This window comes from Alternaria hordeiaustralica (assembly GCF_023758085.1).
Source record: "Alternaria hordeiaustralica strain BMP 2776 chromosome Unknown scaffold_4, whole genome shotgun sequence".
NCBI lineage: Eukaryota > Fungi > Ascomycota > Dothideomycetes > Pleosporales > Pleosporaceae > Alternaria > Alternaria hordeiaustralica.
Window position 1 is genome coordinate 1,466,765 of NW_026056776.1, and position 27,836 is coordinate 1,494,600.

Below are 27,836 nucleotides of genomic sequence, written 5' to 3' on the forward strand. Positions count from 1 at the left end.
TACAGAGGCGTGTATGACTGTTAGATGTTACGGCATGGACGCTCGAGCTGAGCAGCCAAGCACGCCACCAACTACCAGCCGTCTCTGAGTCAACACAGTGGTAGTAGCAAAGAAGCGCGCGCTCCATCCAGATGCGCATTGAAAGGAAAGTGTGACCCGAAGCCACTTGCAAAACGGCAGATCACACCAGCATCATGCTTCATCACCCACCGTCTTCTCTACGTCGCCCTCGCGAACATCAGTCAACGTGCCCTGGTCTTCCTCTCTTGACCGCGCGCCTGAGATCTTGCTAGCAGTCTCCAGTCCTCTTTCAACATCTTGCACTAGCCCATCCAACGCGTCGAAGATGTCGCCTTGCTGTTCCCTCGCCTCAGTCAGCCTGTCCTGCCCAACTTCACCCTTGCCTTTGCCCTTGCTCTTCCTCGGTATGTCGATGCCTTGTATGCGCAGCATGTATCCTTGATCCGGCGAGTCCTCATCGAACGAGGGAGCTATCCGTACATCCGTATCGGTGATTTGCCACTCTGACGAAAGCGACTGCGCATCTACGACTGTGCGCCCGTCTGCGCCGACATCGATTATGAGGTAATGCTCCTTGACACCCGGTATGGGCGGAGGCAGCGGTGACTCGACTGGTGAGTCTTGCTCGTCTCCTTCTTCGCTCCCTTGGTTGCGTCGTCTCTCCCCTCCACCCGGCGTATCATGCGGGAGGTATTTTGTATCATCCAGTCCCAGGCCTCGCATCGATGCAGCAGTTATGATGGTCGGGTCGTCGTCGGCAAAGACATAGTGTGTATACGGGTGGTAGTGCTCGCCCGACGTCGTGTCTTCGATCAGGGTGAAGAAGGGTCGGAAATTCGGCGGTGGTAGCAGCGGTTGCTCGTCACTAGGCTCGGGGTAGGGTATGTCGTCCTCATCCTCGTCTTCTGGCGCATCGCCAGGCTGCTGTTGCTCGTGGAGCTCGTCGTCGGGAGGGTCTTCGGCGCGCTCTATTGACTTTGATCGTGGAGAGATCGATGCGCGACGATCTGAACGGTACTCTGTAGTGTTAGGGTAGCTAGACATGTTGTGGGAGTTGATGGAAGACTGGAGTTAACGGAGTTCGGGAGCTCTAGTAAGGTGCATGATCGATAAGGGACGTGGTCCATGCACACTACCTCATCAACCGCAAGGCAGCAAGTCAGGTACGGAATGCGGTGAAAGGCCCCTAGCTCAAAGGCTAAAGTATGTAATGCAGTCCTTAGGGTATCATCCAAATCCAAACGCCGATAGTAACATCCGTGTGCAAACCAAGGTATTGAAGCGCCGCTTTCCCAGCTTCCATCATATGCCTGCAGATGAAGGCGACGACAAGCTTCTCAACGTGTTTCCGTAATCGACCGTGTGATCCGAGAGCTACAGCGGGCTTGTATCGGGTTCTTGGGTCGGTGCCGGGGTTTCGGTGGCTGTCGGCGCGTCTTGACTCTTCGACTTGAAAGCTGGATGTACAAGTTAGCTGAAGATCTGGTAGGTCACTTGCGTACATACGCTGTCGGCACATGGGACACTTCTCTAGAGAGCTCTCTTGCTTCAACCAGGAGAAGATGCAGTGCTGAGACGTGTTAGTCTTTATCGCCCAGGTTGACTTCATGGGTATGGAGGTGTACCATGTGAAAAGAGTGGTTGCACTCCCCCAGTACTATCTCACGTTAGTCTAGTCCCAGCATCGTCATGGTCAGACATACATAGCGGACACTCATCCCCAGGGAACTTGCACTTGGAGCAAGTGCTATCGTATGGGTTACGACAGATACCGCAGACATCGTCGTCCGGCATATCCCAACGCCAGGCGGCGACGGCGTTCCACTCGCGTATAGTGACTTTCATCGTGTCTCTCGTCGCTTGGAAGGTAGATTTCGAGGTTGGCGCGTAGATTAGATGGAAAACAAGATCAACAGCACCAAAACATGCCGAGGCGGCAGTTTGCGGCGGTGAGGGGCGGCGATTGCGCGTTAATTCCGCAGGGGTCTGAGCTCAAGCTGGAGCTCCACCCGGGCACGCTGCAGAGCGACTATCACGCATCACAAACACACAATCACGCAATTTCTGTTATACAGACACGCCGTGCTATGGCACATCCATCATGGCCGTCTGATAGAGGCTACGCCACCGATTGCTGGCATCAGTCAATACAGGGGGCAAGGAGATCAGACCCTCTTCAGGTTTGCTGCAGTTCCCCGCACTAACGCTGAAGCTCGATGCGGACCCTCTACACTGCGCGAGGATTGTAGATTAGGGAAGCTTCACCTCGCCGTCTAGCTCCACAAATCTTCGTTCCTTCTTCCTTCCTCGCCGACCAAACAACACCTTCTCATTCCATCGTAGCCATCAGACAAATTCCAAAATGTTCGTCTCACGCTTCCGCTGCTCTTTACGTCCGCTCTCTTCTACCCTCTCTATCCGCTTCCCCATAGCTATAAGCAGCAGAAGGACAATGTCTTCTCAACCCGCTTTCTCCTCTTATCTTGTCACGCCATCTGAGCTCAACTCGGCATTGAAGCACAATGCCAGCAAACTTTCCACAGAACCCCGCATTGTCCCACTTTGCGCTTCTTGGTTCTTGCCCAACGACGGTCGCAATGGCTACGACACCTTTCTTGCAGAGCGCATTCCGCGCGCACGCTTCTTCGACCTCGATGCCGTCAAAGACATCCATTCGCCGTACCCACATATGCTTCCCTCCGCCGAAGATTTCGCAATCGCCATGAGACATCTTGGTATACGACGGGAAGACAGCGTCGTTGTCTACGATACAAAGGAGTTGGGCATCTTCTCTGCGCCGAGAGTGGGCTGGACGTTGCAAGTCTTTGGTCATTCGAAGGTGCATGTGCTGAACAACTTCCGCAAGTGGGTTGAGGAGGGCTTTCCAACAGAGAGTGGAGAGCCAAAGGACGTCGAGCCGACTGAGTATGCGGTGCCAAAGTTGGAAGAGGAGAGAGTCGTCGCTTTTGAAGAAGTGAAGGACATTGCGAAAGAATTGGGCAAGGAAGGCGCAGACGAAGTGCAGATATTGGATGCCCGTAGTCTTGGAAGATGGAAGGGCGTTGACCCAGAGCCCAGAGAAGGTATGTTTTGTCGCATGCGACACATTTCAATCTGGCTAATCAATCTCATCAGGGCTCTCATCTGGACACATTCCCTACTCCACCTCGGTACCCATTACAGACCTCCTCGACCCGAACGACAAGACCCTCCTTCCTGCCTCCGAACTCCAAGCCATCTTCAAGTCGAAGGGCGTCGATCCGTCCAAGCCAATCATAAACAGCTGTGGAACTGGTGTTACGGCAGCAATCATTGATGCTGCGTTGTCGGAAGCTGGCTACCCCACACAACAGAGACGGTTATACGACGGCAGTTGGACGGAGTGGGCTCAGCGCGTGAAGCCAGGCGAAGGTCTCATCCGCAAGACGGAGTAAAATGCCGCCTGGAGCGCGAGGTTGGTCATGGCTATGAGACATTTCCTTCCAAAGTTGATACCCATTTCACTTTCGTGCATGTAGTTTGTATTGACCAATATATTATGATTTTCCGCTTTTATGACCATGATGAAGAATAAAATTGCATATGTAAAGTACAAATGTCGTATCCAACGATGACCAACAAATGGGGTATATGCGGACGCCTAGATGGTCCAGCCAAGAAGACTACCATATCCAAATAAGAAAATGCGCGACAAGCGGATGACTTTTAACAGAAGGAAAGATGATAATGATGTGTAACAGAAGACCATGACGTTCGCAACAACAATTCACAACCACTCACCCACATCTAATGAATCCCACTCATCCACATCAAATGAATCAGATAATTGAGACGAAGGAGGCTCCTGCGATGGCGGCGGCATCTGGTAAGACTTATGTGCCAGCGGAGACTGCTGCGTTAATGTCGAAGGTGGTGATGACTGCAACATTCGAGTTGACGGAAGCGCCGTCGATGCTTGCGACGACTGCGGTATTTGCGACGACGGAAGCGCAACCGAAGACTGCAACGACAGTGAACCCGGACGCATCGACGCCGAGAATGGCGAGCTTGGGTCGAGGTATTTATCGAAGAACTCTTTGACTTGTGGATCGGCTGTAAAAACCTTGTCTTCGGGAGGCAGGCTCTCGACCTTCAGACCCTCGAGCGAGCGAGCTCTACTGACTACACAAGGGGTCAGCTGGGAGTTGCGCAGATTTGTTGATGCGATAAAACTTACGTGCGACGTATATCTGGCTTGCCTCGAAGACATCCTTGAGATTCACAATGACTTTATCCAATGTCATGCCTTGTGACTTGTGCACGGTGATGGCGTAGCCTGCGACGAGCGGGATCTGCGTCCTTGATATCAGGCTAGGAATACCGTCTTTCCCGTGCTCGCCCACGGCTCCGATTTCGTTGCAGGCACAGTCTGCGTAGATAATTTTTGTTCGGCCGTTGTCAAATTGAACAACTGGCCATGGCTGGCGGTGATTGCCTTCGGCATAATTCCTGATCTGCCTTTCAGCATATCGGGCATTGTCGCCTCCCAAACGAGGCAGCCTGTCCGCGTCGAAGTCTACGAAGCCGACGATGGCACCCTGGCTACCGTTCACAAGACCGCCATCTGGATCAATGTTGGCTTGTAAAATCACGCGCATCCCTTCCTTCAGACGCACTATTGCGTCGTAGCGGTGTTTCTCCTGCGAGAGAGTTAGCGGCGTTCATGAAGGTGGGAGGACCTCCGTACTAGTTTAGAAAGAATTCTGAAATCGGCCAGCTCGTCAGCCTGCTCTTCGGCCTGTTCTCCGGGATGCTCCTTTCCGTTGCCAGCGTTACTATTCTTTGCCTTCAATTCTGCCGTAAGCCTTTTGATTTCCTGATATTCATCCGTCTGGATGTACAACACTGTTGTACCCATTGTACCATCGTCTTCGGAGCTCCCCCTGACAAAGTAGTCAGAGCACCTGTAGGTGAATGCTGGTGTGTCAAGCTTGTCGATTTCCCTTTGGTTCTCAAAATAAACATCTTTGCGTAGTGAATATATCTTGACCCCGCCCTCGGCCTTCGAGTGATGATTGAGCAAGATGTTTCGACATCCTTGTGGAATTGCGCCATCTGCTACATGTTAGGATCTCGTGTACAAGTATCGTTTCAATGAAGAAGCGAAAGAAAAACACTCTCGTTGGCTGCGCTTCGGGGATGGACTATAGTACCTCTACGAATTTTTTGGAGAATCCTGACGAATCCTGGGTCACTTTGCCGAAAGATTTTGGTAAGATTGATGTGCGCGAACTTGCATTCCTATAAGAATCAGTGCCATTGGCCGGTGAGGATCTGAAGAGATGGGTAACATACTCGCCATGCTTTACTCCGGAAAGCCCATTTATCTTTCAATGGCCAGGATTTGCAGTCACATTTAGTGTTCGTGCATGTAAACTCGCCTGATTTGGTTTTGAGGGTTTCCCCACATTCGATGCAAAACTCGAAGGGCTTCACGGGTGCAAGTTGGCAGAACTACAGTGATCAGCATACCAACGAGAGAGTTTTAGAGTTGACTCACGTCTCCCGTAACAACGATCTGGACACCGCCAAACGCTCGATTTCGATTAGCCGGATCTAATGCTGATCGGGCCTCCTTCATAACCTCGTTCAATCGCTCCAATTCATGGTTCGGAACCATGCTTATTTCGTCGATGACAAGCACATCAATCTCGACGAATTTTTTCCATTGCTGGGTTCCGTGAGCATCGGCTTTCAGCTTGTCTAGTGTGAAGCTCAAATTCACGGGCCTCCATCCGGCATAGCTTTGAAGCGTCCGCCCACCAACGGCAAGTGCAGCAAGATTCGTCGGAGCTATAGTCTGCACTACCTTCCCTTGGGCTTTCAAGAGTGGGACAAAGTACTTCAGGACGGTAGATTTTCCACATCCTGCAGACCCAGTGAAGAACACATTTTCTCCGTCCACAATCATCTTCACTACACGTTTTTGTTCGTCGCTCAATTGGACGCCGGGTCCGGACACAGAATTGTTGCCAGGTGATGAGTCGTAGTACGCAGACCCCTGAGTTGAAGGCGGAGTTGGGAGAGAGAACGTATGCGATAGAGAAGACGAAGGCGTACGCTTAGCCATTTGCGCCTCAGCTTCTGTTCTGTCTTTCTTGATTTTTTGCTTGTCCTCGTTGTGTCGCTGGAGCGATTCTTCGACCTTGGATCTGTAGGTGTTCATGAAATCCAATGCCTCATCCTCCGTGGAGAAGCTGGCATGTAAACCGTCTCTTATGTTGTACTGATGGGATGCAGTACGACGGGTTCTGTAGATACCAGGTATTCTCCCGAACGCGACTGCGATGTATTTGCTGTTTGGTGCAGATGGATCGGGCTCCTGAACGTATAGGCCGGTATCCCGCAGATCTTGCATCGATTTAAATGGTGCTAATTCTGCAGACTGTGGGGTCTTTCTTGTCTGTTCTGGAGTTGACTCTGGGGTTGCCGGGAACTCGACGTGGTTGTGCTGGTGGTTGGCATTGCTTCGAGACTGGCTTTGCGTCGCAAGTGGGCTTCTGGGGCTCCCGGACGATATATCCTGTCTCAGTCGCTTTGGAGAAGCGTCGAGTTGGTAGCCGTCTGGCTTTCTTTTCCTGTCGCTTGTCCCCGGTGTAGGGACGTTCTCTTGGTCTGCCATTGGCGGCGGCGAACTATTCGTATTGTATGATGTAGGATGAAAGTCTAAGGAAGGAGCGCGACGTAAGGGAGTGTATGGCGAGAATTGCGGTGGGTATATCGTAGGGACGGTAGCGAGAGGGGCATCATCCGGATGCCGGTTCGGTACGTGACCATCTGTTCATGCGGTAAGTTTCAAAGCTCATACTCGAACCACTACGGAGGAGGAGGGGAACCACGTACCGGACATGACGTTGTAGTCGATAGGATTGTATGCGGCGTGGTGGTAAGAATGATCGTATGCGCCGTTGCGCCGGCTCACGGTAAGGGACAGCTCATTGAAGAAGCCCAAAAAGAATAGAAAGCGACCAAGATAGTGATATGTTCGCAATAGTGATAGCCAATAGCAAAGGGTGTGATAGAGGCAGCTGGGGTGCGGGGTGCAGCGCGATGAGAGCGAATGGTCGCTCTCGAGCCGAGTTCGACGCGCCAAATCGCGCCCGGCGAGGCTGGTCATCGCGCTAACCCCGATTAGTGTAGCTCCTGACCCCACCAGTCTGGCAACATGCGGGGTGCATATGCAATACTGCTTCTAGGCTCATGTCAACCCAGGAGAGAACTAAATCTTGTGGGCTCGCGCTCGAATTTGAAGTCTTTTCGCGAGGAACTTTGGGTGTGAGGAGAGAACTAAATACTCTAAAGCCTACATCGACGTTAGGCTCTACATTGCATGCTTCTGCATTAATGTAGACCCAGGCCTGTTTAGTTTTCTTCTTGGTTAACGTGGCTTCGCGCTCGAGCTTGAACCTTGGAAGTCTTTTCGCAGAACAATAAATTAATCAAGCTTCTCGATAACTGAAGCTTTGCACATTTCTCACGTAGAAGATATCTCGGGATTGCCAGGCCTTGGCCCTCCAGCGATCTTGACATTGATACTTTCACTGGCATCATAGCTACCTAGGTAGTCTCCAGCGCTACCACAGCGTGAACATATCTCTGCAGCTAGCAATTCTACTCCTCCCCAGCACTCAAAACCGCCTCCGACACCCCCCGACTACTACTCTGCCCCGTCCTCGCCCTCTTAACCTTCCCAGCCTTCACCCTCCCATTCCCCAACCATCCCTGCTTCGCCGTTATAGGATGTAAGAACCCATCAATATGCACACCACCAAGCGTCCGCTCTTCATTGTCCGAGTCATTAGTTCTAGGGTCGTAGCCGTGAACTCGCATGCAATGCTCGACCACACGATAGGCCAACGGGGCGTCTTCATCGTGCCTCCAGCAATCCGTATGCGGACAGCGTAGTGTGCCGATTTGGAAGAAGGGTCGTTTGGGTGGCGGAGGCTGTGAGATCGAGGGGATGGTCGGTGGGGGTATGGTAGAAGGGGTGTAGGATACAGGTTCGGGGGCGACTTTTGATGCGAGAGCTTCGTGGAAGGGCATGAAGGACATACCCTCACCAAATAGAGTTGCGCAGCGCTGGGCTGTACGTGCGACAGCTCCTTGGTTCCAGCCTTGCACTGCTGCTAGTCCAAGCACTTCACTCCAGTCCAAAAGCCCTTCTCTTAGTCTCCCTTCTTCTCCTGAACTATCGCTATCGCCCATGCTGCTGGAGGACCTACGACGCTTCCGTTCGCGGGGAACTTTATTAGACTTTTCCCAGTCAGATCCTCCGCTTGAGATGTCATCGTCATTGGCGGGCTCTCGTTCATCTGTTGCCTTTCTGGCGGCTTTTGTCTTTTGTCGTACTGTGCGATCAACCTCTGTAGACGTTGCGCGCGAAGGTGGTCGAGTGCTAGATCTGCGGCTTGTCGCACTCTTCGATCGGGCTCTCGATGTAGACCTCGATCTTGGACCGCTCGACTCTGCACCTGACGTGTATTCGCTCATGGAAGAATCGCCTGGCTCTCCACGACCAAAGTGATTGACGCGCGTTCGGCGGATGGCCAGGGCAAGCTCGTCTAGCTTCCCCATCATGTTCTGTATTGTCGGCTGGAGAAGTCGCTGTGCCCTTGCGTCGTCTGCTAACAAAGTCGGCTCCACGAGTCTCTCGGTGCGAGGTTTTCTGCCACGTTTCTTCCCAGTCGTCTGATCACGTTCGGTATCATTGCCGTCCTCGACATCGTCCGTCGTGGCTGGTGCCCTGGGCTTGTTCTTCAATTTCGCAGTATCGGCGCTTTGTGATCGAGATCTACTTCGTGAAGCTGCTGTGTCGTTTCCAACCTCAGAGTCAGACGAAGGCGTTTCGCGTGAGTTCCACCTCTCTTTCGCCAGCCGCAGAAAGACAGCTAAAAGTTCCTCTCGCAGGTCGTCTCCTGCATCCTCCGTGCTTGCGCGTCCCGTAGTCCATTCGTCCACATGGTTGCTCGGAGGCTCTTCGTCGGGAGGTACTGGCCATGCCGTCCACTCTCTGGAAGGCACAACCGCCGTCTGCGTAAATCCCGCCACATCCACGTATTCAAGATCCTGCCCAGTCTTGAGCCAGCTGTCCCTACTCTGCCAGTTCTTGACCTTCGCCGTGTCTTCTGGCGCTCGTCGTAACCGCCGCTTGAGCGCATGCGCGTTATACAAGTGTACTGCAAGATCTGTCTCTTGCAGCTGATCGAGGGAGTCGGCTATCTGGCGATCCGCTTCTGTGTAGCTCTGCCATGTTTGGGGCGGTCCGTCAAAGCGATTCGGGCGCGCCGGTACCTCGTCGTCGTCGTCCTCTTCTTCAGACTCGTCGCGTGCCGACTCGCTATCGGTATCCAGGTCATCGTTCACGTCTAAAGAAACCGGGATAGCGGGAGTCTGTGCTTCTTGCACGTTGCGCGGGTCCGGGATCTCCTCGACTGACGGCGACGAGCGCGCCGATGAAGACGATGAGGTTGTGGATTCGTAAGAGGAGGGCGGTGGCGGAGCACTACCACCAAATAACGACATCTTCGTTGCAGTAGATGTCGAATCGGGCTTGCGGTTGTCTTGGCGTCAACATCTGCGTTATGGGATCCAGCAGTTGTGGGAGTGTAGAGGCGCGCTCAAATTTTGGTGGGGTTCTCGAAAATGACGCGCCGTCACGTTGCCGCTACCATCACCCCTGGTTCACAATCTGCGACCCATCTGGGCAGCATCATACCACCAATCTCGCATCTAAAGCCATCTTGCTAGTTCCCCATTGGTTTCTGATGTTTTCATCTACATGTTGAAATTGCTTCAGGCGGTCGCTGCAATGACATCTTCGTGCCGGCATTTGCTAGGTCTTACACCCTCGAACATGGAAAACAGGATCTAGGCACACTCGGATGACTACAGAGAGCGACCGTGAAGCGATCGTCATCTTACACGGCGTCTCGGTAGCTTGGCTTTGTCTTCGCGCTGTGATGTACCGGCGCATTACACTTGTGATCTGTTCACGCACGTGCCATCGCTGGTAACTGCCCAGGTGGGCGTGGGCGTCAGCGAGGCTACCTTATTAACCCTCTCTTTTGCCGTAGCCTCCAACGACCCATCAACACCACGAATCCGCTTTCACAGCCACCTTTGGCTTGGCCACGCGTTAGGTACGTCCCAAAATGAGGTTTGGGCGTGCTACTTTCAGGAGACCATCAGTCGGCGTACATCAAGCTTTGCGCTTACGTATCAGAACAAGCTATGTTCTGCAGCGAATCATCATTGGTAGGTGCTATCCAGGAAATTCATCAATGCTCTATATCGGATCTCTGCGGGGGCTTCATGAGTCACGGGACAGGAGCCTTCGCAGAAAGTCAATCGCGCACGAAACATCGAGAACGAAGTCTCTCACAGACATAGTGTAAGCGAAGGAGGTACCGACTTCCGCATGGCTGCACGAAGACTGAAGTGTACCTCTCTCTGTTCCCTCACCAATGGTCGATGTTCCAAGAAATTCAAGGAGAACCCTGGTAGTGCCGAGAGCCTCAACGGCCCATGAACACGTCCTAAGCGCGGACGAACGCCCCGAACGCGGCGCTTTGAGCGTGGTCAGCGTCAGCCTTAACATCAGTACAGTATCTCCACCAGCAGTGAGCTAGCGGCGAAATTTATCATGGTGTCGACTCCGATCCGGGGAAGTGGTCCTGAGCCAACACCACATGGTGATCAACGGCATGGCAGGATGCCCAAGCTGGCGCACCGATACTAAGAAATATCACCACAAATCATGAACCTCATACAGGCTCCCGGGTAACGCCATGTAGACGTTGAACGCCTCGTTCTTGTCCAACTCCAAGCTCAAATGACGACGGGACAAGCCGACTACTAGTAGACTATACGACATTCTAGTACTCCTTTGTCGTGCTTCGAATTGCAGTAGCTATACAACGCCCATCAGCACTACAGCACACACCCTGGACTGTTCCCCTTGTAAATGGACTCTTGACGCCCCATTCAAAGCTAGTAGCGATGCTTGTCGTCGATTCTTCCGAATGCGCGGTCCTACTTTGATTACACCTCGATCCACACAGTAGGACCGAGCTGGAAGAGCCACCGCACATACGTCGGCCATGCTGGTGGCAATATAAATACAATAGGTCTGGTATGCCAGACGATCACCAACCTCAGTCGCTCTTTCAGCTTTCACATTCTCTTGCAAGACTAATTCAATCATGCGTTCATTCGTTTCAATCACCGCCGCGGCGGTGGTCGCCCTCCCTTTCGCTATGGCAGCGCCCAGGTCGTCCAAGATGGAGGCTAGGTACTACAACCCGGAGCAGGTTATTGACACTGATGTTGTCATCATCGGAGGTGGAGGTATGGGTGCTTACTCTGCCATCCAGCTCAAGGACATGGGAAAGAGGGTCGTCGTTGTTGAGAGCTCGCACCGCCTTGGAGGTCACACTGAAACCTACATGGACCTTGAGACTGGATTCCCCATCGACATGGGAGTGAAGCTGTACCATGACGAACCTTTGGTGCACCAGTGGTTCGCACGCTTCAACCTCACTCTGGGCCCAGCAAGCCCGTTCCCTACCGGCCCAACCCAGCAGGTTGACTTCAGGACTGGTCAGGTGTTGCAGGGCCTCCCTCCAGCCAACCAAACAGCTTTGGCTGTTGCTCTCGCGAAGTACGGCGCCGTCATCGCACAGTGGCCTGAACTTGAGGGTGGCTTCTACCTCCCCAACCCTGTTCCTGAGGACCTCTACATGCCGTTCGGCCAGTTCGTCCAGAAGTACGACATCGCGGATGCAGTACAGACCATCTTCGGTCTCACCTCCGCCTTTGGTGACATCCTCGAGCTCCCTGCCATCCAGCAGATTCGCACCATGTCTCTCGGTCTCCTGAAAACCATGCAGAGCTTCAAGACCAGCTCGGTGATGAACAACAGCATGCTCTTCGAGGCACTCACTGCCGAGCTGCTTGCCTCCAACTCTGTCCTCCTCTCCTCCAGGGTCCGAAAGACTGCGCGCGTGAGCAAGGTCGATGGCGGCGTCAAGGTCCTCGTCGATACTCCCAAGGGCCAGCGTCTCATCCAAGCCAAGAAGATCCTCATGGCCATCCCCCCCACGCCCGAGAACCTCACTCCATTCGACCCCAGCGGTGATGAGATGAAGATCTTCAGCCAATTCACTTCTGTCGGCTACTACACCGCCATCATCAGGCACGCTGCCCCTACCAACGTCACCCTCAACAACCTCGCACTTGACAAGCCATACGCGCTGCCACCCATGCCCGCCATCTACAACGTCTTCCCCACCGTCAATCCTACCCTCAACCAGGTCTTCTACGGCACCAAGGTCGGCCAGCACCTCAGCGATGAGGAGGCCCAGGCTGCCATCCTCGCGGACCTCAAGCGCTTCCACGCTATGAACAACATGACCGGCCCCGAGCCCGAGATTGTCGCTTTCAGCAACCACAGCCCCTACAACATGATGGTCGGAGGCGAGGCTACTAAAAACGGCTTCTACAAGGATCTCTATGCTCTGCAGAGCAAGCGCAACACTTTCTGGACTGGCGCTGCGTGGAGGGCGCACGATAGCTCCAGCAGCTGGGCTTACACTAGCAGGAGTGTGCTGCCGGCGCTTGTCGCTAGCTTGTAGGTTTGCAAGCGGTGGCGGTGGATCATTTGGGTTAATTGATAATGGGGCGGTCGCTCCCTTGGACGGTCAATGGCGATGTTTTCCTTACATGCTGCTTTACGATACCTTCGATACTTGTATTAGTAGATGACAATAATCAAACGCCATTGTCCGCAGTCATCGAACATTTTGCTAGTCTTGATGATAGTCTTGTTAAGCCCATGAAGACCAAGCATCTTTTCGTGCGTCCACGTTGACCTCGGGAGCCTACAATGACTTTGGCTTACCTACTTTGCACGTTTTTATCTTGATGTAGTCTGCAGACCTACCCAGTTTTACCCTTGCATGAGGTGCCTTGGTGTCGATTACCACTAAGGTCTAGCATTCGTTTGTTGAATCGTACAGAGCTATATTTGTGTCCTCAATACTCAGCTACTATTTCTGGTATACAAGCATAGCTAATCAGTGTCCCTGCCGACCATGCTCGAATATCATGTGTCAATCGTGAGCCGTGGTTAGCTCACTTCTCAACTTTGGTTCGAAGCAACCATGCAAATCAAATCTACCATATTTTGACTAAATGCTGCTGCTGGTGTCTATATAGATGAGAGAAAGTAAGACTCTGCGTTCGTGTGCTCATACTCTAGAACCTCTAGCCACATCCCCAACGCATCTCGCCGTCTTGAAATCTAGTCTCTTCTTATTGGGGTCCTGCGCTCTAAGATGCAACGTATGCGACCCGCTAAACGTGTTCGATTTGAAGGCGCACATACTCTCTCGACGCCCGTCCGCTTCCTCATATTCTCGGATACGCATGGGGCTGCATTACCGGAAAACCTCCCGCCATGCGATGTACTCCTACACTGTGGCGATCTGACAGAAGATGGCACCCCGGAAAGCATCTCTGCGGCCCTCCAGACGCTGGGCAAAGTCGAAGCCAAGCTGAAGCTCGTCATCGCTGGTAACCACGAGATCTCGCTCGACAAATCATACTGGCTCTCCCAGGGCGGCACTGAAGCCAATGCAGATCGAGCAGAGGCGCTTGTGAGCTCAGATGCAGGCTCCGAAGCAAGTAGAAACGGCATCACCTTCCTGAAAGAAGGCACGCATACCTTCAAGCTAGCATGCGGTGCTACATTCAAGATATACGCCTCACCATACACGCCACTCTACGGCGCATCCGCATTCCAAAATCCATCGAATGAAGATCGCTTCAATTCCTCAGGCACTCCACCGTGGGCAAAAAATGTCGGTACCGAGACCTCGACCATCCCCAACGACGTCGACATCGTCATGACCCACGGCCCCCCAAAATACATCCTAGACACGACTTCTGACGACCAAAGCGCAGGTTGCGAACACCTGCGCCGCGCCATCGCTCGTGTGCAACCACGCCTGCATTGCTTCGGCCACATCCACACGCCGCGTCGATGGTTCTACCAAGCACATGTGCTGGACTTCACCGGCAGAAGAGAAGCAGAACTAGATGCAGGTAGCGACACTAGAACAATAACCAAAGTCTGGATAGGAGAGAACTCAGCACGCAGAAAGGGGTTCAAAAGCCTGCCCCCAGGCCCCGCTCAAAAGTTCCGAGACAACAAACAGCAGACGCTGTGCGTGAACGCGGCGATGGAGGGGACTGAGCCCGGCGTTCTCGAACACCCGCCCTGGCTTATTGAGTTAGATTTGCCCGTGCAAAGAGACATGGGAATGGGAGATGCCGTCGGTGAGGATGTGCATCTCACGTAAGCGCATGCGAAAATGGAGTCGCGTGTTGAGCTCGGTGATGAGGGAGCGGCAGTGCAGCTCGGCGTCCGCGGGCCCCGGTAAGGCGGGCAGCTGCCGTAATCTCGCGCCTCGCGGTCGGTGGTAGGGAACTCCGAGTAGTTAGCTTTGCGACAGCATCGCGCAGAGAGTTTCAGAGCTTATCGGCGTAGCGCAATGGGTTGAAGTATTAGGTAGGACGCCGTGGACGCCGTACAAGAATATGAAGCGTACATATGTAGAAGTTCCGCTGCTTGTGCCTCAGGCTCCAGTACACATTCTTTCAGCGAACTCGCAACGGTACTGCCTCCGTAGCCATCCATACCTACTAGCAACAAATCACCATGACTGTTTCTTCATCCCTCACACTCTACCGCCCAGGGCCGTCCACCTCCCTAACAACCCGCTCGTTTTCCAGCTCCCTCATCTCCTCCCACCTCTTCACCCAGCAAACCGGCACAGCAATCCTAACCGAACTCGCCTACCGCATCCTCATCGACATCATAAACCGCTTCATACACTCCTTCCAGCGCCTCGCCTCCCATGGCCTCGACTCCGCATCCTCCTTCATAGAGCGCAAACTGCAGGAACGTCGTGATCGACTAGATGCTGCTGCGTCCGGTACTGGGAACGAGGGTCTGAAAATCATTGAAGAGGTGGGCAGACTGGCGGAAGAGAGGGGCTTTGTTACTTGTCCGTTGACGGGGACGGATATGGGTAGAGAGGAGGGGATGAGGGGGCCGCCGAGGTGGGTGAGGGGTGTTTTGGATGGGATTGATGAGGGGAGGATGAAGGAGAGGGATTTTTGGATTCATACGCATACGGGTTGAAGTCGACATTCCGATTCTATCTCATACGATCCCTTGAAGCATACGAGCTACCCGAGGATGTTCCGATTGTTCAAGAAATTGCCGCTTCAGCTCGGGCAGCGACAGCTTGCGCAGCAATGGCAGCGTATGCAGCAAGCTTCACAAGTACAGCAACATTGAGAACCCTCAACCGCAACGTATGCCGCAAACTCCAGAAGTGCAGCAACTTCGACGGTCGCAGACGCCACGTATTCAGCAAACACAGCCGGCGCCTCAGCTGAGTCGCCACAACGAATCGCACCGCTCCCGTCGAGAAAGCTCTGCTCCGCACGATACGCCGCCTTGATGTGCTTCTATATGCCCTTGGATCTGCTCTTAAATGAGTGCGCCTTCGTCTCCCTACAGCGACCACATTCCTCATGCCCGCACTTCGCCTTGTCCTGACACCCGGCGATGAAGGCGTAGCTGTACCTCAGACCGCGGAATAGCAAACCAACACATCAGAGTGCCACATCACGAAACCTCCATCAATTCTAGGGCGGCGCTCTGAAGTATACAGGCTCTGTCTAGCAGCTTCTGACTAACTGCCGGTGCTAGTCAGGCGCTCAGGTTCTGGTACAAGGACAGCGTAGGCCACAAGATTTTATATGCTCGCTGTCAACACATTTACTGTCTATGGCGCTCAGCTCCTCCCACAATGTTTTACCGATATTAATATCACATTTGTCTTGATTCACATCCGTGTTCCTACGTTATCCTCATTGCCTGCTTGTCTTCCCAGTTGTGACATGTGGTGTCTTCCTGCCGCGCATGCCCAATTGTGTCTGGCCGATGTCTAGTCTCATATGCTCGCCCTCCGTCTGCCGAACCAATTCCGCATCACTACAGCTGCTTTTGTCGTATATGAGGTGAAACTAGGCGCCGCGTTGGTATGTTGCACGAAATAGCTTCGACGATATGCTCTTGGTCGGCGCGAGTGAGTAGCAGCTACGCGCTGGCCGGTAGCGATCGCAAGCGGCGGAATGAGGTCAACGGTTGAGACTGATCGTCGCGCTTTCGATGACTGGTAATGGCGCTCAGTCTCGTGGCTGCTCACGTCGTGAAGCCAGCGTAGGCCGCGGGTGCATACTGGTTTCGTCCGCTGCAGGTGAGAGCCTTCGTCGCCGATGTCACTAGTCATCATGACGAACTATGAGTATAGCATGCATGTTCTTGCACATCTTGACAGTGCCCTCGCATCCTCCGCGACTGCGGGCGGCCAGCCTGATATTGCGGTCGCCGCTGGAAATGCCCATAAAGCACACCTTGGCAGCAAGCTCATGGCGGCGGACAGGACGCCTTCCTTCCGTTCGCCTCGATAGCGGGGAATTTAAAGGCATGTAAAGAATATGGCAGTCATCTGCGGCTGTTAAGCTGCCACAGTGATCCGGAAGCAGGGCTTCCAGTTCGGATGGGCTTCCATGATGCTGCTGCCAAAGACTCCAGACACTGACATCATTCACGTTCAGCATATAGATCACTGTGCAGCTACACCAATTAGAGCGGTCTTTGAATGTTCTGGACTGATATCGCATCTTTTACGATCACAAAGATCCATTGATACATCGTTCCCAAGGCGCATGCGTGCCCGGCTCATCTGAGTAAGGTCAACAGCTTGAAGGCCTCGCTGAACTTACTCTGAGGCAATCACGACTCACATGATGGATCGGGAAACACCTGAGAAGCTATAATTGAACGAGTGTCACAGCTGCTGCGGCTCCCGAAAGCCCGTGAGGTACCTGAACGGTCGCTACATTAATGGGCCAGCCTCGATACGTCGTGTGCACTGAGCACGCTGTCTTCAAGATTTGCTACAAGAACAGCGCATAATCACTTTTCAATCTCGAGTTTCGATGTTCTCGCGTGTCTTCACGTTCGCTCAGTCAGTCGATACCTGTGTACTATCGCACTGCCCGTCAAGCCCACCCTCACTGGCTTCATACATGTCAGCGAACCCATTACCTCTCTCAGTCTCTGCTTGACCTGCTGGAATTTCGCGTTCTCGTTACCTGATGAGGCCGCACGGGCCACTCCACCTCGCGTATTTTGACTTGGTGGTTTCTCACTCTCACCTGGCCAACGCCCGCGCGGCCTTCCACCGCCGACGAAGCCCTTCTATACCCGCCTTCACCTGGTGTTTCCGACCTTCCTGTCGCCGGCAGAACACCGGCCGGAGCAACAGCGCCGGCTCCTAGCGCCTGCCCGTGCGCAGACTCTTGGCAGGCACATATAAAGCCCGTTTCCCCCCTCCGACCTACACTCTTTTACCACAAACCCCACAATCTTTTACCCCAACTCGAAGAATTCCAACTTCAGTCACTCATTTCTTCAACAAACTTCCTTCCTTCACTCACTTCGACCATGGCTCAACACTTCATCACTACTTTGGATCACTTCCACTTTGTCACATGACATCATACCTTCACTCACATATGTCGACCACTTCCAACCTCATTGAGCTTCACTCTTCTTCAATCAACATCACTGCTCAACAACCTTCACACCTTACTTGGTCATCAACACTTCATCCAACCTTGGTCCAACATCATATCCATCGATGATCAACCTTCCTTCACCATGAGCCATGGTCACTCTTCCGACATCCTCCTTCGCCATTGAACATGGTAAGTATCTTCCTGGCTTCTTCTTTATTCAGTCTGCTAACCTTGTTCAGCTTGCTGTCGCCTTCTACCACATTCACTTCGCTTCGGATCGCTCCAACCTTCGCTCACATCGTCGCCAACATCCTCAAAGCCCTACACTCTAGGCCACGATCGAGCTTCTCAGCATCCACCTCAAGCCCTCTTCAGGCCAGCATCGCATGTTCACGCCAACCCGGGTCGCTCGAAAGTCAAGTTGTTTGGATGGATTGGATACTTCGGTGGTGGAAACATACTGGTGGGAAGTGCAGGATACCATGGTCAAAGACAGTAAGAGACGGACTTTACAGATCTCGATGGGATCTTGCTTTGGGCCTACAAGGCTTGCTTCGGCAAGGCCCCATGGCTGGTGGACATGATCTGGAGGAGACTTCATTCTCACATCAAGGTGCTGGAGGACAGACAGTCTATGGTACTTCGGTACTAAGCTGGGCCTACCTTGGAGATTTGGAGTTCTTCGCCAGTTTGAGCTTGCTCGCCCAGATCATTCCCCTGCACAATTCTTGATGGCGGCTCTTAGGAGTTTGGATCAATTCGAGAAATGCAGCATGCGAAAGGTATGAGAGACTTGAGGTGAGAGTGCCTGCAGTCGGTGGTCGATGTTTGGATTGGGGTTTAGATTAGCTTTGAGGTTTTGGACATTGATTTGCTGATGGCTGGTGGATATGGGCTTCATTCTGGTGGTTGGACTTTGGGTGGATGGCTTGGATTCCGGGCTGGACTTCTTCTCGAGGATATCTCAAGGTTTCGCCTCAGCAACAATGAATCTATCATATACCTCACTTCGCTTCTTCTTTGCCTTGATGACTTCTAGCCTGACTTCTTCTTTGCTTCACTTGCTTCTTTCTTAACTTGATTTCTTACTTACCTTTTATGTTTGGTTTCTTCCTTGACTTGCTTTAGTCGAACATCTTGCTTCTTCTCTGCCTTGCACAACTCTTACTTCTCTCTGCCTTTGTGTCTTGACATAGCTCTCACTTTACTTGCTTCTCTCTTAGACTTGTTACTTGCAATAAATATACTTAATAACTTAAACTCCTTCTAAATTTCTATGTGCTCGCAGTGAATACACTACTACACATCTTGAACAAGTATCTATCTTCACAACACCCTCTCCCTACTACCACTCTACTCTAAACATGCCTCCTTCTCGCCCACTTAGTCAAGAACTCTCTCCCCTCAATCCTCCAAACATCCTCCTCAACATAACTCCCATTATACCCCCTCCCCTGCGCCTGAAGAACAAGATCCAACCCCCTCCCACTCTCATTATACCTTGGCCACCTGGGCAGAGCTTCACCGTTCGGATCACCCTTCGCTACAAAGCGAATCCACTGCGCACTCACCTGCTCAGCCAGCTTCTTATACTCCACCCACGGGCCATAGAAGTTAGGATTAGCAAAGACAAAAGCCACCTCAGTGAAGTGTGCGACGCCCTTGTAAGCACGCGGGTTGCCGCCTTCGCTGGCGGTGTTGCTGTTTTGCCAGGGGAGCGTGTTGAAGCGGTATATGTACGTAGGTGAGTACTTGGAGTAAGCGCGGGCATCGGCCAGGCGGGTCGCGTGGTAGAAGACGTCGCCCATGATGGCGGCTATGCGCTTGTACTGAAGTCCTTGTTCGGCGAAGAGCTCGACGCCGGTGTTGAGCGGGATACCAAGGGTGGGGTCGTTGGGGTACAGTTCCATGATGCGCTTGATGACGGCGTCGGGGAAGTCGAAGCCTGTGCTGTTGGCGAGGAAGGCGTATAGGTCTTCGTCGGTGTTGATGACGCCGCCGGCTGGCGCGTTGTCGGTGCCTTCGTCCGAGTTGGTGCCGTAGAGATGCGGGATGTGGGCGAAGCGGCCTGAGGCGAGGAGCTCGGTGGGGTAGGCGGGGATGATGTCGCCGTCGACGATGGGGTACCAGCCTGGGCCTTGGCTTGGGGCTGCGAGGAGGGGGAAGATGGCTTCGTATGGCAGTGTGCGCAAGCAGGCGAGCGTGTCGACTTCATCTGTGCAGTTTGCCTTGTCGACAATGTTGTCGTAGATGGGCTGGTACCAGTCTGTGCCATTGTACCATGCCGTCGCCGCAGACCCAGACTCTTGGATGCTGCGGTGGAACAAGTTGTCTGTTCGGCCGCCGTACGACATGAGTAGCTGGCCCACTGCGAAGCTCCCAGCAGACTCGCCCCAGATAGTCACGCTGTCCTTGTCGCCGCCAAATGCTTCAATGTTCTCTGAGATCCAAGCAAGTCCTTTGCGCATGTCTCGAAGCGCAAGGTTCGTCTGGCCGGTACCTTGGATCTCCCGCGAGTATAACATACCCCATCCGCCTTTGCGGTAGTTGATGCTGGCTGCAATGATGGGCTGGCCAATTTCCACGCTTCTTTGAACAATGTATGTCAAGTTGTAGTTCGCAAGCGCACTGGTGCCGACTTGGTAGCTTCCTCCATGGATCCATAGCGCAACGGGCAGCTTTGCGTAGTCGTTGTGTGAGAGACCCGCTGGACGAACGATGTTGACGCTCAAGCAGTCTTCGCTCATGCTGAAGTTGGCAGCCGAGGGATCCGGACAGCTGTCTCCGTACGATTTGGCAGGGCGCGTGCCGTTCCATGTCGTGTTCAATGATTGTGGTATGCGAAAGCGATTCTGACCTCCCGTATCTTGCGCATATGGGATGCCTAGGAAGATGTCTTGATTGAACGAAGGGAGATGTACGCCTTCATATGTCCCATTCAGCACCGTGACCGTAGGTTCAGTAGCATGCGCTATCGTTGCCAGAAAGAACGTTATGAGCGCCCCCACTTTCCAAGCTCTTGCAATAGCTGCCATGATGCTGGTGACTACCCGTCGAGATGAATGCGCGAGGAAACGAAAGCGGGGAGAAGCTCTATTTGTATATTGCAGCTGGGAGTGTTCCAAACGCTGGCAATGATAGGGCGTATCGTAAGAAGCACCGAAAGGACCCTGCATCGTGACGTGATGGCTCTCCCACTCTTGTGGTGGATATGCATGCCGTGGTGATCGGCAGAGGTGCACCTGCACGTTCGGCTGTGCGCGCCAATCAGGAAGGTAAGTACGGAGCTGCATGTGTAGTCGCACCGACAAGGATGCCAGCACATGTAAGCTGCGACTCTTGCTCGCTATCATACAGCATTATGAGATACTGGAGATGGTGAGAAGCGAGGCGGAGTCCAGCAATGTTCATGCTGCTGGCCTAGAACAGCTTGGATAAGAAGCTTCTCCTCTTCTTCGCTGGTTCTTTCTCTGGTACACTCGCCATCGTATATGCCGGGGAGAACATTGCTTGTCCAGGAAGTTCTACTGGTACATCGACAACACCATACTCCGGCGTCTTATCCACGGGCGCGATGTCTGGTACGGCGTTCTGTTGCACAGGGCTGACGTACATCGGCGCCGGCGTACTCGGCACTGAGGTCGGCGACACCGGCATGGCCATTGGTAGTCGAGAAGCACTGACAATGTGTGTCGACTGCGGGTGAAGATATGTTTGCGCTGGCGATGGTTGTGCATGCACATACGGTTGTACCTGCGGCTGATGCCAACGTGGCGCGTTGGCAGTTTGCAATCGTTTGCTTTCAGCGGCCCATAACTCGAAGACTTGATTCATAAGTCGCGTCCATTCCGAAGGGCCTCCCTGGAAATTGTAGTTGACGCGGCGATCTGTGAAGGCGATGAAGTAGTGCTGTTTGTTGTAGGGCGATATGGCGACATACTGGGTTGCATCAGCGCTGTACTCATGTCATCATGAAGGCTTGTTTCCTGAACTCACACTGACGGCACCCGGCGCAGATTCCATCAAGATCTTGTTCAATCCGGTGTAATAACCGTTGAAGTTCCATGCCAGATGCCCATCCGCAAACAGGACGAACCAGGCATCTTTCATCCCAAGACCAACACAAGTTGGCGTTACCAGCGACTTCTTCACTCTATCCTCGAGACCTGAAGGTATAGCAGCCCATATCGAGCCCTGCCCGGGTGCGCACGCGAAGTAGCTGAACTTCTGGCCGAAGGTAACGAAGCACAAGCTGGCCGCATTCGGGAACGACTTCAGCCACTGCGCGAGATCGGGATAGTTGAGATCGAAGTAGGTCCGTGAGTGGACTGGTTCTGATTAGCTTGGTAGGTGCGATGGGGCTGGCCCGCGCCGTCATCGCCATGCGTTTCATGGTCGCGGAATTTGGGCCGGGGTGCTACTTACAGAGCTTGTCCTCCCCATCTAAGGTCTTACATCCGATATACCAAATCGGCTCCGGAGAGTCTCCCTGAGGAGCAAGCGCGAGACAGTAAGGGCTTGCGACTCTCCATGGATTGCTCATGGAGCTCTTGAACAACTGGCGAAGCGTCTGCGGTATCTCGTGGCTGCACCCTGTTAGCCGCGCCTTCCTCATCGGCATGCGCAACTTACAACTTCCATGTTTGGCGACAGTCGAAGAAAAAGCTATTGCGCGGTCCAAACACGAATGTAATCTCTGGCATCTTGTTGATTATACGACGAAACTGTACATGCGAGGCAGAGAAACGAAGGTGGGCTGCTCATCAGCAGGCATGCGGCGTACGCCCAAGGACGTGGCGGCGCGTTGGGGGCCGCAATCAGCAGCACCAATTGAACGCGACGTGCAGTCGTCAATACTGCCGTTCATGTGTTCCGAGTCTCTCGATCTTCAAGCTGCGCATACATGAAACATCATCTGGGCGTCTTAAATCACAGGAAACCTAAGTCAGTATCCTCGTAAACATTCCAGATGCTTGTCCATCGTGCCTACCCAACTAGGTAAGCTCGCGGCATGTCATACAACAGCGGCACGCATTTCAAGATGCGACTGTTGCTCATGCGGTATCATTACCACAGGTGCTAATAGTCCAGCGTAGACCGCTCTACGACATCACAATCCTCAGAAGCGACCTGAAAAGTACGAGCAAATGAATAGACTTCTGTCGTGATCATGCCATTTCATTTTCGCATCTAATCGTAGACAGGCCTATCTACCATGCCTTCTCGTTATCCAATCTCGCCCAGCGTCCACCGCTACAAGACGGGTATGAGCCCTAGGGCTATCTCGTTTCGTGGTGTCGCGTCGTCGGTATCGGGCCCTCTAAGCAGCGGTGGTCTTCTCCTTAGGGAGAGGAGTGAAGCGAAGGTATGGCTTGACAATGCGGATATCGGGGAACATGGTTTTCGCATCCTCGGTCTTGACGGCTGGGTGGACAATAACGTCGTCACCAGGGATCCAGTTCTGAGGTAGAGGTATGAAGTCAGTATATGTGGCACATACACTCCGTACAGTCAAAACTTACAATTGGGGTGGTAATCTTGTGCTTGTCGCCGGTCTGCAGGCTGTCGAGAACGCGGAGAACCTCAGCTGTGTTGCGGCCGGTGCTGGCGGGGTATGAGAGGATGAGGCGGATGGTCTTCTTGGGGTCGATGATGAAGACGGAGCGGATAGTGAAGGCAATACCCTTGCTGTCGACGTTGGTCGCGTCTTGGTGGTCGATCCTGTGTATGTCGTTAGCCATGTCGCGAGTCGTAAGTCGCAAAGAATCTCTGCCTACATGTCGTATGCCAACGCGATCTGGCGGTCCTTGTCGCCAATGATGGGGAATTTGAGCTTGCTGCCGGAGATCTCGTCAATGTCCTTGATCCAGCCATCGTGCGAGTCGACGGTGTTGGCAGAGAGACCGATGAGCTTAGCACCGCGACGGCTGAACTCAGGCTCGAGCTTTGCGAAAGCGCCGAGCTCAGTTGTGCATACTGGGGTGTAGTCCTCGGGGTGCGAGAAAAGGATGACCCAGTTGTCGCCGATGAACTCGTGGAAGTCGATGGGGCCCTGGGTGGTCTCGGCCTTGAAGTTGGGGGCCTTGCTGCCCAGACGGAGAGGCTCTGGTCGGTCGCTCATTGTGTCTGTTGCGCCCATGTTAGCTCAGGTCCCAGCGATTTGCGCAAACATGCGGGGTGGCGGGGTAGGTCGCAAGCAGCCAACGTACCTAGTTGTGTGGTTTAGTGTTTGAGTGAGGTTGCGAAAGATACTTGGGTATCTTGTAGGTCCAATTTGGGATGTTGGAGCGGTACTATGAGGGAGAGAAGAAGTTGAGGGGTCGATGATGCCTTTTTGTCCTCTTGTAAGGCCATACACAACATTGAACGACCAACACTTCCAGCTAGCGTATATTGCGCAATCGTCACGTATCTCACGTGAACTCCACCAGAGCTTTTTCTGCCATTGAATTTGCCCACGTCGTTTGGCCACCGGGCGAATCATCGACGCGACATCTCCGGCGGTATCGCATGCCAATTGTTGCCCCTCCTGCCGAGCATTCGTCGCAACTGGAAGCAGGTAGAAGCCAATGATGTTTTTGTTGGTGATTTCTCAGCGATATCCCTACTTGTCAGAATTCGAATAGGCTCCGAACCATGTCAGAGCGTTTGCAGACGTTCCAACGACCGATATGGCGTTTGCTTGATCCAATCTCTCGGTAGCTTTGTGCATCAAATGCGCGCATTGTCGATTTGCCGTGTGAGACTGGGTGAGCCTTATGCACTTGCGACATTGGGGTACAGTAGCCTCCATCGATAACGAGGCGGGATGTTTGGCTGTGTCGCTCAACCGAACGATTGGGGAAGTCGCACTCTTCCAACAAAGTGCGCTTTCACAAACATTAGCACCAGCTGGCAGTGCGGAGGTTACGCGAAACTCTTCTGAGATGGGTAGCTTCATGGCGGCAAGAATTTCGCGACTGCCCGCCTGAACACACACGCCGTTCCCACGCGTCGCGCGAACTCTAATGTCGCGACGTCACGCTTGTGGCAGACACAGCGAGCAGCCACCTGACTACACCTCCATATGTTACACACGCGTCCAACGTCGCTACTCCCTCCTAGTACAGCTTCATATCGGCAACCTCGGCAGGGTCCTACTTTCTTCTCGCCTGAAGCCTCAAAGTGAATTTGGGCCGATCTTCCGAGCTGGCTCCCTTGCGGCGACTCATCAAGGACACGATGCATATCTGCGCTGGTTATCGCAGGATCGAGTGACGATGAGGCTGCTTGCTTTTGCCCAGGTGCAGATACTTCCCGCCGATGATGTCGGGGAGCCATTTGCTTGTCCGAGTCGAGATGTCTTTGCTTGAGGCGCGCCAGACTCCTTCCCGCATGATGCACCGGATCTACCCTGTTCTGCACACGCTCCAGCAGCCAGAGACTTCGAGGCGGCCTTGGCATGTCGGTGTACACGATAAATTCCCAAGTTTACCCCGAAGCGGGACGCCCCCATGCATGTGGGCCTGGAAGATGGAGAAGGAGTCCTATTCCCGACCAATGCAAACGACTTCTACGAATCCCGTCGGGAGAGAACCGGGCGTCCCACACCGTCCAGTTGTTCGTTGGGATGCATATCGGCTACGCCTGTGGGTTAGCGGACCAGACCTAACCGCCGCTTAAGCTATGAAGGTCGCGCTTTTCAGCGTCACCGGGTTCACGCTTGCTTTTAGACTCTGACGCGTTCATTGCGAAATCCTCGGCGTAGCTCTTCGACATTACAATAGAAGAGAAGGACCTTATGGCAGCATGAGTGCAAATCCGGAGATCAACCTCCCGAGAGACTCTGAGCTCGGAGAGTGCGCAGATTCAAGAAGCCAAGCGGGAATAAGCATATTGCCGGATATGCGCAGGCCTTCCGCAGAGGAACCGAGGGATCGAAATTCCACAGCGGAACCAGATAACGACCCAGAGACAGACTCCCACTATGGAAAACAAAGCACCAGTAGCGAGTTCATACCGCAAGAGAACGTGCAGGACTCAGAAATCGTTTGGCGTTATCTCACATTCGACACCGAACTCCCACACGCGACCACGATATATCCGACTCAAACCGACCAAGAAGCGCCGCCTGAACCTCCGAACCTCGTCAAATACACAAATCCTTTCGACTGGTCAGAGACAAGAAAGAGATTCACGATATGTGTCTCATGCATCATCACCGCTCTCACAGCGTTCTCGGCTGGCGCTTACAGCCCCGGTGTTGAGCAGATGACGCAGGAATGGGGCGTCAGCAGTGTTGCAGCGCTGGTCGGCATCACGACCTTCACCACAGGATTCGCTATCGCGCCCATGGTTCTTGCCCCGTTTTCTGAGATCAACGGTCGCCGGCCAGTCTTCCTCGCTTCAGGCATTTTGTTCGTCATCTGCCAGCTCTGCTCTGGCCTCACGCAATCATATGCTGGAATGCTCGTCGCGCGCTTCTTCTTGGGCGTGGGCGGATCTACCTTCTCCACTATGGTTGGTGGCGTGGTCTCAGACATCTACCATGCTGAGGACCGGAACACACCCATGGCTCTCTTCTCGGGTGCTGCCTTGTTTGGTACTTCATGGGGGCCTCTAGTCTGTGGCTTCATTGCGCAGAACACGACTTGGAGGTGGATCTTCTACGTACAGGCCATCTCATGCGGAGCGGTGGTGGTGCTGATCTGTGTCGTATTCAAGGAGACCCGCGGCTCAGTTCTCCTATCCAAGAAAGCTAAAGCCTTGAACAAGTGGTACGAGGCACGCGAGAAGTCTGGCTACTATGGCTTTAATGTCCACAATAATGAAAAGCCCGGATCGATGGAGGCTTTGCGTTTGAGGTGGAAGGTGCGATCCGATGAAGAACGAGCTTCACTTGGCAAGATGATAGGCGTTTCTCTCTACCGCCCATTCCATCTTCTCTTCACCGAACCTGTCGTGTTCTGGTTCTCCCTCTGGGTAGCTTTCTCCTGGGCCGTACTCTACCTCACATTGGCAGCGATTCCGCTAGTATTCCAAAGCAACCACGGCTTCTCGCTACAACAAGCCAACGCAGTCTTTGCATCAATGGGTATAGCCAGCATCCTGGCGACCATATTATCCATCTACCAAGAGAAGATTGCGAAGAAGAATGGGAAGTTGACCGGCACACCAGAAGGTCGCCTTTACTTCGCTTGCATAGAGAGCGCTTGCATGCCCATCGGCCTCTTCATGTTCGGATGGACAAGCTTCCCCGAGATACATTGGGTTGTACCCGCAATTGCGATTGGTATCGCTACCGTTGGCATCTTCAGCATCTACCTGGCGACCTTCAATTTCCTCGCAGACACGTATCATCGCTATGCGAGTTCGGCACTGGCGGCGCAGTCTTTCTGCCGGAATATGCTTGGTAAGTCATCTCCATTCATCACGACTGGATGCATACTAATATCATCTTAGGTGGCATATTCCCACTCATTACGACCCAAATGTACAATAAGCTTGGGTATGGTCCTGCGAGCAGTCTGCTCGGCGGGATTGGCGCGTTGTTGACCGTTGTGCCGTGGATTCTGGTATTCTACGGACCTAGGATTAGAGCAAGGAGTAAGTTCGCAAGTGAGATTATGGATGTCACTTCTTGAAAGGCAAGATGGTGTTTGGTAGATACATCGCATAGCAATTCGTTGTTCAATAAACGGAGTATTCAAACGTGACTACTGTCGCCAGATGCGAGTAAGCCTTGGTAGCCGAATCGGGTTAGTCAGGCCACTTGTTGCATCATCGCAGCCGGCAAACTGCAACACTTGCACAGCCTCACAAGTCAGCCCTGCCAGCTGCCAGTTCCCACGGAAAGATGCGCACGCACACCTCACCTTTGTCGGAATCCATAGAGATGCATGCGCCTTTCCTTCCGATCTCCACCATAACCTTTAGTGGCGACTAATGGAACTTGCCATAACAATACGTGCTCTTTCCGCTCGCTCACAACCATGGACGATCTCCTTCCGTCTTACGAAAGTGTAATGCGACGCGATCCTTGGGTGCTCATCGCCCCCTATCTGCCCTCTCAAGACCTCTGCTCAGCAGCTTTGGTCAACCGGCAATGGCACCAGACCTTCACACCGAACCTTTGGGGT

The 27,836-nt window shown here is 53.3% G+C and overlaps 11 protein-coding genes across 11 annotated transcripts; 4 read left to right on the forward strand and 7 right to left on the reverse strand.

Annotated features, from left to right (window-relative positions):
• Positions 1 to 192: 192 nt before the first annotated feature.
• J4E84_003269 (uncharacterized protein) lies at positions 193 to 1,065 on the reverse strand (the record flags this gene model as incomplete). Its single annotated transcript, XM_049385886.1, has 1 exon — positions 193 to 1,065. The coding sequence occupies one exon, from the start codon at positions 1,063 to 1,065 to the stop codon at positions 193 to 195; it is 873 nt and encodes a 290-aa protein (XP_049246763.1).
• A 330-nt stretch (positions 1,066 to 1,395) lies between these two features.
• Positions 1,396 to 1,866, reverse strand: J4E84_003270 (uncharacterized protein; the record flags this gene model as incomplete). The annotated part of the gene is made up of 4 exons (XM_049385887.1): positions 1,396 to 1,478; positions 1,528 to 1,591; positions 1,647 to 1,678; positions 1,725 to 1,866. 4 exons carry the CDS (start codon positions 1,864 to 1,866, stop codon positions 1,396 to 1,398), a joined length of 321 nt encoding a protein of 106 aa, XP_049246764.1.
• A 607-nt stretch (positions 1,867 to 2,473) lies between these two features.
• Positions 2,474 to 3,455, forward strand: J4E84_003271 (uncharacterized protein; the record flags this gene model as incomplete). Its single annotated transcript, XM_049385888.1, has 2 exons — positions 2,474 to 3,104; positions 3,157 to 3,455. The coding sequence occupies 2 exons, from the start codon at positions 2,474 to 2,476 to the stop codon at positions 3,453 to 3,455; spliced, it is 930 nt and encodes a 309-aa protein (XP_049246765.1).
• A 2,090-nt stretch (positions 3,456 to 5,545) lies between these two features.
• J4E84_003272 (uncharacterized protein) lies at positions 5,546 to 6,682 on the reverse strand (the record flags this gene model as incomplete). The annotated part of the gene is made up of 1 exon (XM_049385889.1): positions 5,546 to 6,682. One exon carries the CDS (start codon positions 6,680 to 6,682, stop codon positions 5,546 to 5,548), a length of 1,137 nt encoding a protein of 378 aa, XP_049246766.1.
• A 989-nt stretch (positions 6,683 to 7,671) lies between these two features.
• J4E84_003273 (uncharacterized protein) lies at positions 7,672 to 9,582 on the reverse strand (the record flags this gene model as incomplete). The annotated part of the gene is made up of 1 exon (XM_049385890.1): positions 7,672 to 9,582. One exon carries the CDS (start codon positions 9,580 to 9,582, stop codon positions 7,672 to 7,674), a length of 1,911 nt encoding a protein of 636 aa, XP_049246767.1.
• Positions 9,583 to 11,261: 1,679 nt separating this feature from the next.
• Positions 11,262 to 12,692, forward strand: J4E84_003274 (uncharacterized protein; the record flags this gene model as incomplete). Its single annotated transcript, XM_049385891.1, has 1 exon — positions 11,262 to 12,692. The coding sequence occupies one exon, from the start codon at positions 11,262 to 11,264 to the stop codon at positions 12,690 to 12,692; it is 1,431 nt and encodes a 476-aa protein (XP_049246768.1).
• Positions 12,693 to 13,394: 702 nt separating this feature from the next.
• On the forward strand, positions 13,395 to 14,420 carry J4E84_003275 (uncharacterized protein; the record flags this gene model as incomplete). The annotated part of the gene is made up of 1 exon (XM_049385892.1): positions 13,395 to 14,420. The coding sequence occupies one exon, from the start codon at positions 13,395 to 13,397 to the stop codon at positions 14,418 to 14,420; it is 1,026 nt and encodes a 341-aa protein (XP_049246769.1).
• A 4,656-nt stretch (positions 14,421 to 19,076) lies between these two features.
• On the reverse strand, positions 19,077 to 20,753 carry J4E84_003276 (uncharacterized protein; the record flags this gene model as incomplete). The annotated part of the gene is made up of 1 exon (XM_049385893.1): positions 19,077 to 20,753. The coding sequence occupies one exon, from the start codon at positions 20,751 to 20,753 to the stop codon at positions 19,077 to 19,079; it is 1,677 nt and encodes a 558-aa protein (XP_049246770.1).
• Positions 20,754 to 21,138: 385 nt separating this feature from the next.
• On the reverse strand, positions 21,139 to 22,359 carry J4E84_003277 (uncharacterized protein; the record flags this gene model as incomplete). The annotated part of the gene is made up of 4 exons (XM_049385894.1): positions 21,139 to 21,657; positions 21,715 to 22,046; positions 22,244 to 22,304; positions 22,351 to 22,359. The coding sequence occupies 4 exons, from the start codon at positions 22,357 to 22,359 to the stop codon at positions 21,139 to 21,141; spliced, it is 921 nt and encodes a 306-aa protein (XP_049246771.1).
• Positions 22,360 to 23,038: 679 nt separating this feature from the next.
• Positions 23,039 to 23,839, reverse strand: J4E84_003278 (uncharacterized protein; the record flags this gene model as incomplete). Its single annotated transcript, XM_049385895.1, has 3 exons — positions 23,039 to 23,179; positions 23,241 to 23,439; positions 23,496 to 23,839. The coding sequence occupies 3 exons, from the start codon at positions 23,837 to 23,839 to the stop codon at positions 23,039 to 23,041; spliced, it is 684 nt and encodes a 227-aa protein (XP_049246772.1).
• A 1,667-nt stretch (positions 23,840 to 25,506) lies between these two features.
• On the forward strand, positions 25,507 to 27,341 carry J4E84_003279 (uncharacterized protein; the record flags this gene model as incomplete). Its single annotated transcript, XM_049385896.1, has 2 exons — positions 25,507 to 27,109; positions 27,160 to 27,341. 2 exons carry the CDS (start codon positions 25,507 to 25,509, stop codon positions 27,339 to 27,341), a joined length of 1,785 nt encoding a protein of 594 aa, XP_049246773.1.
• Positions 27,342 to 27,836: the final 495 nt, after the last annotated feature.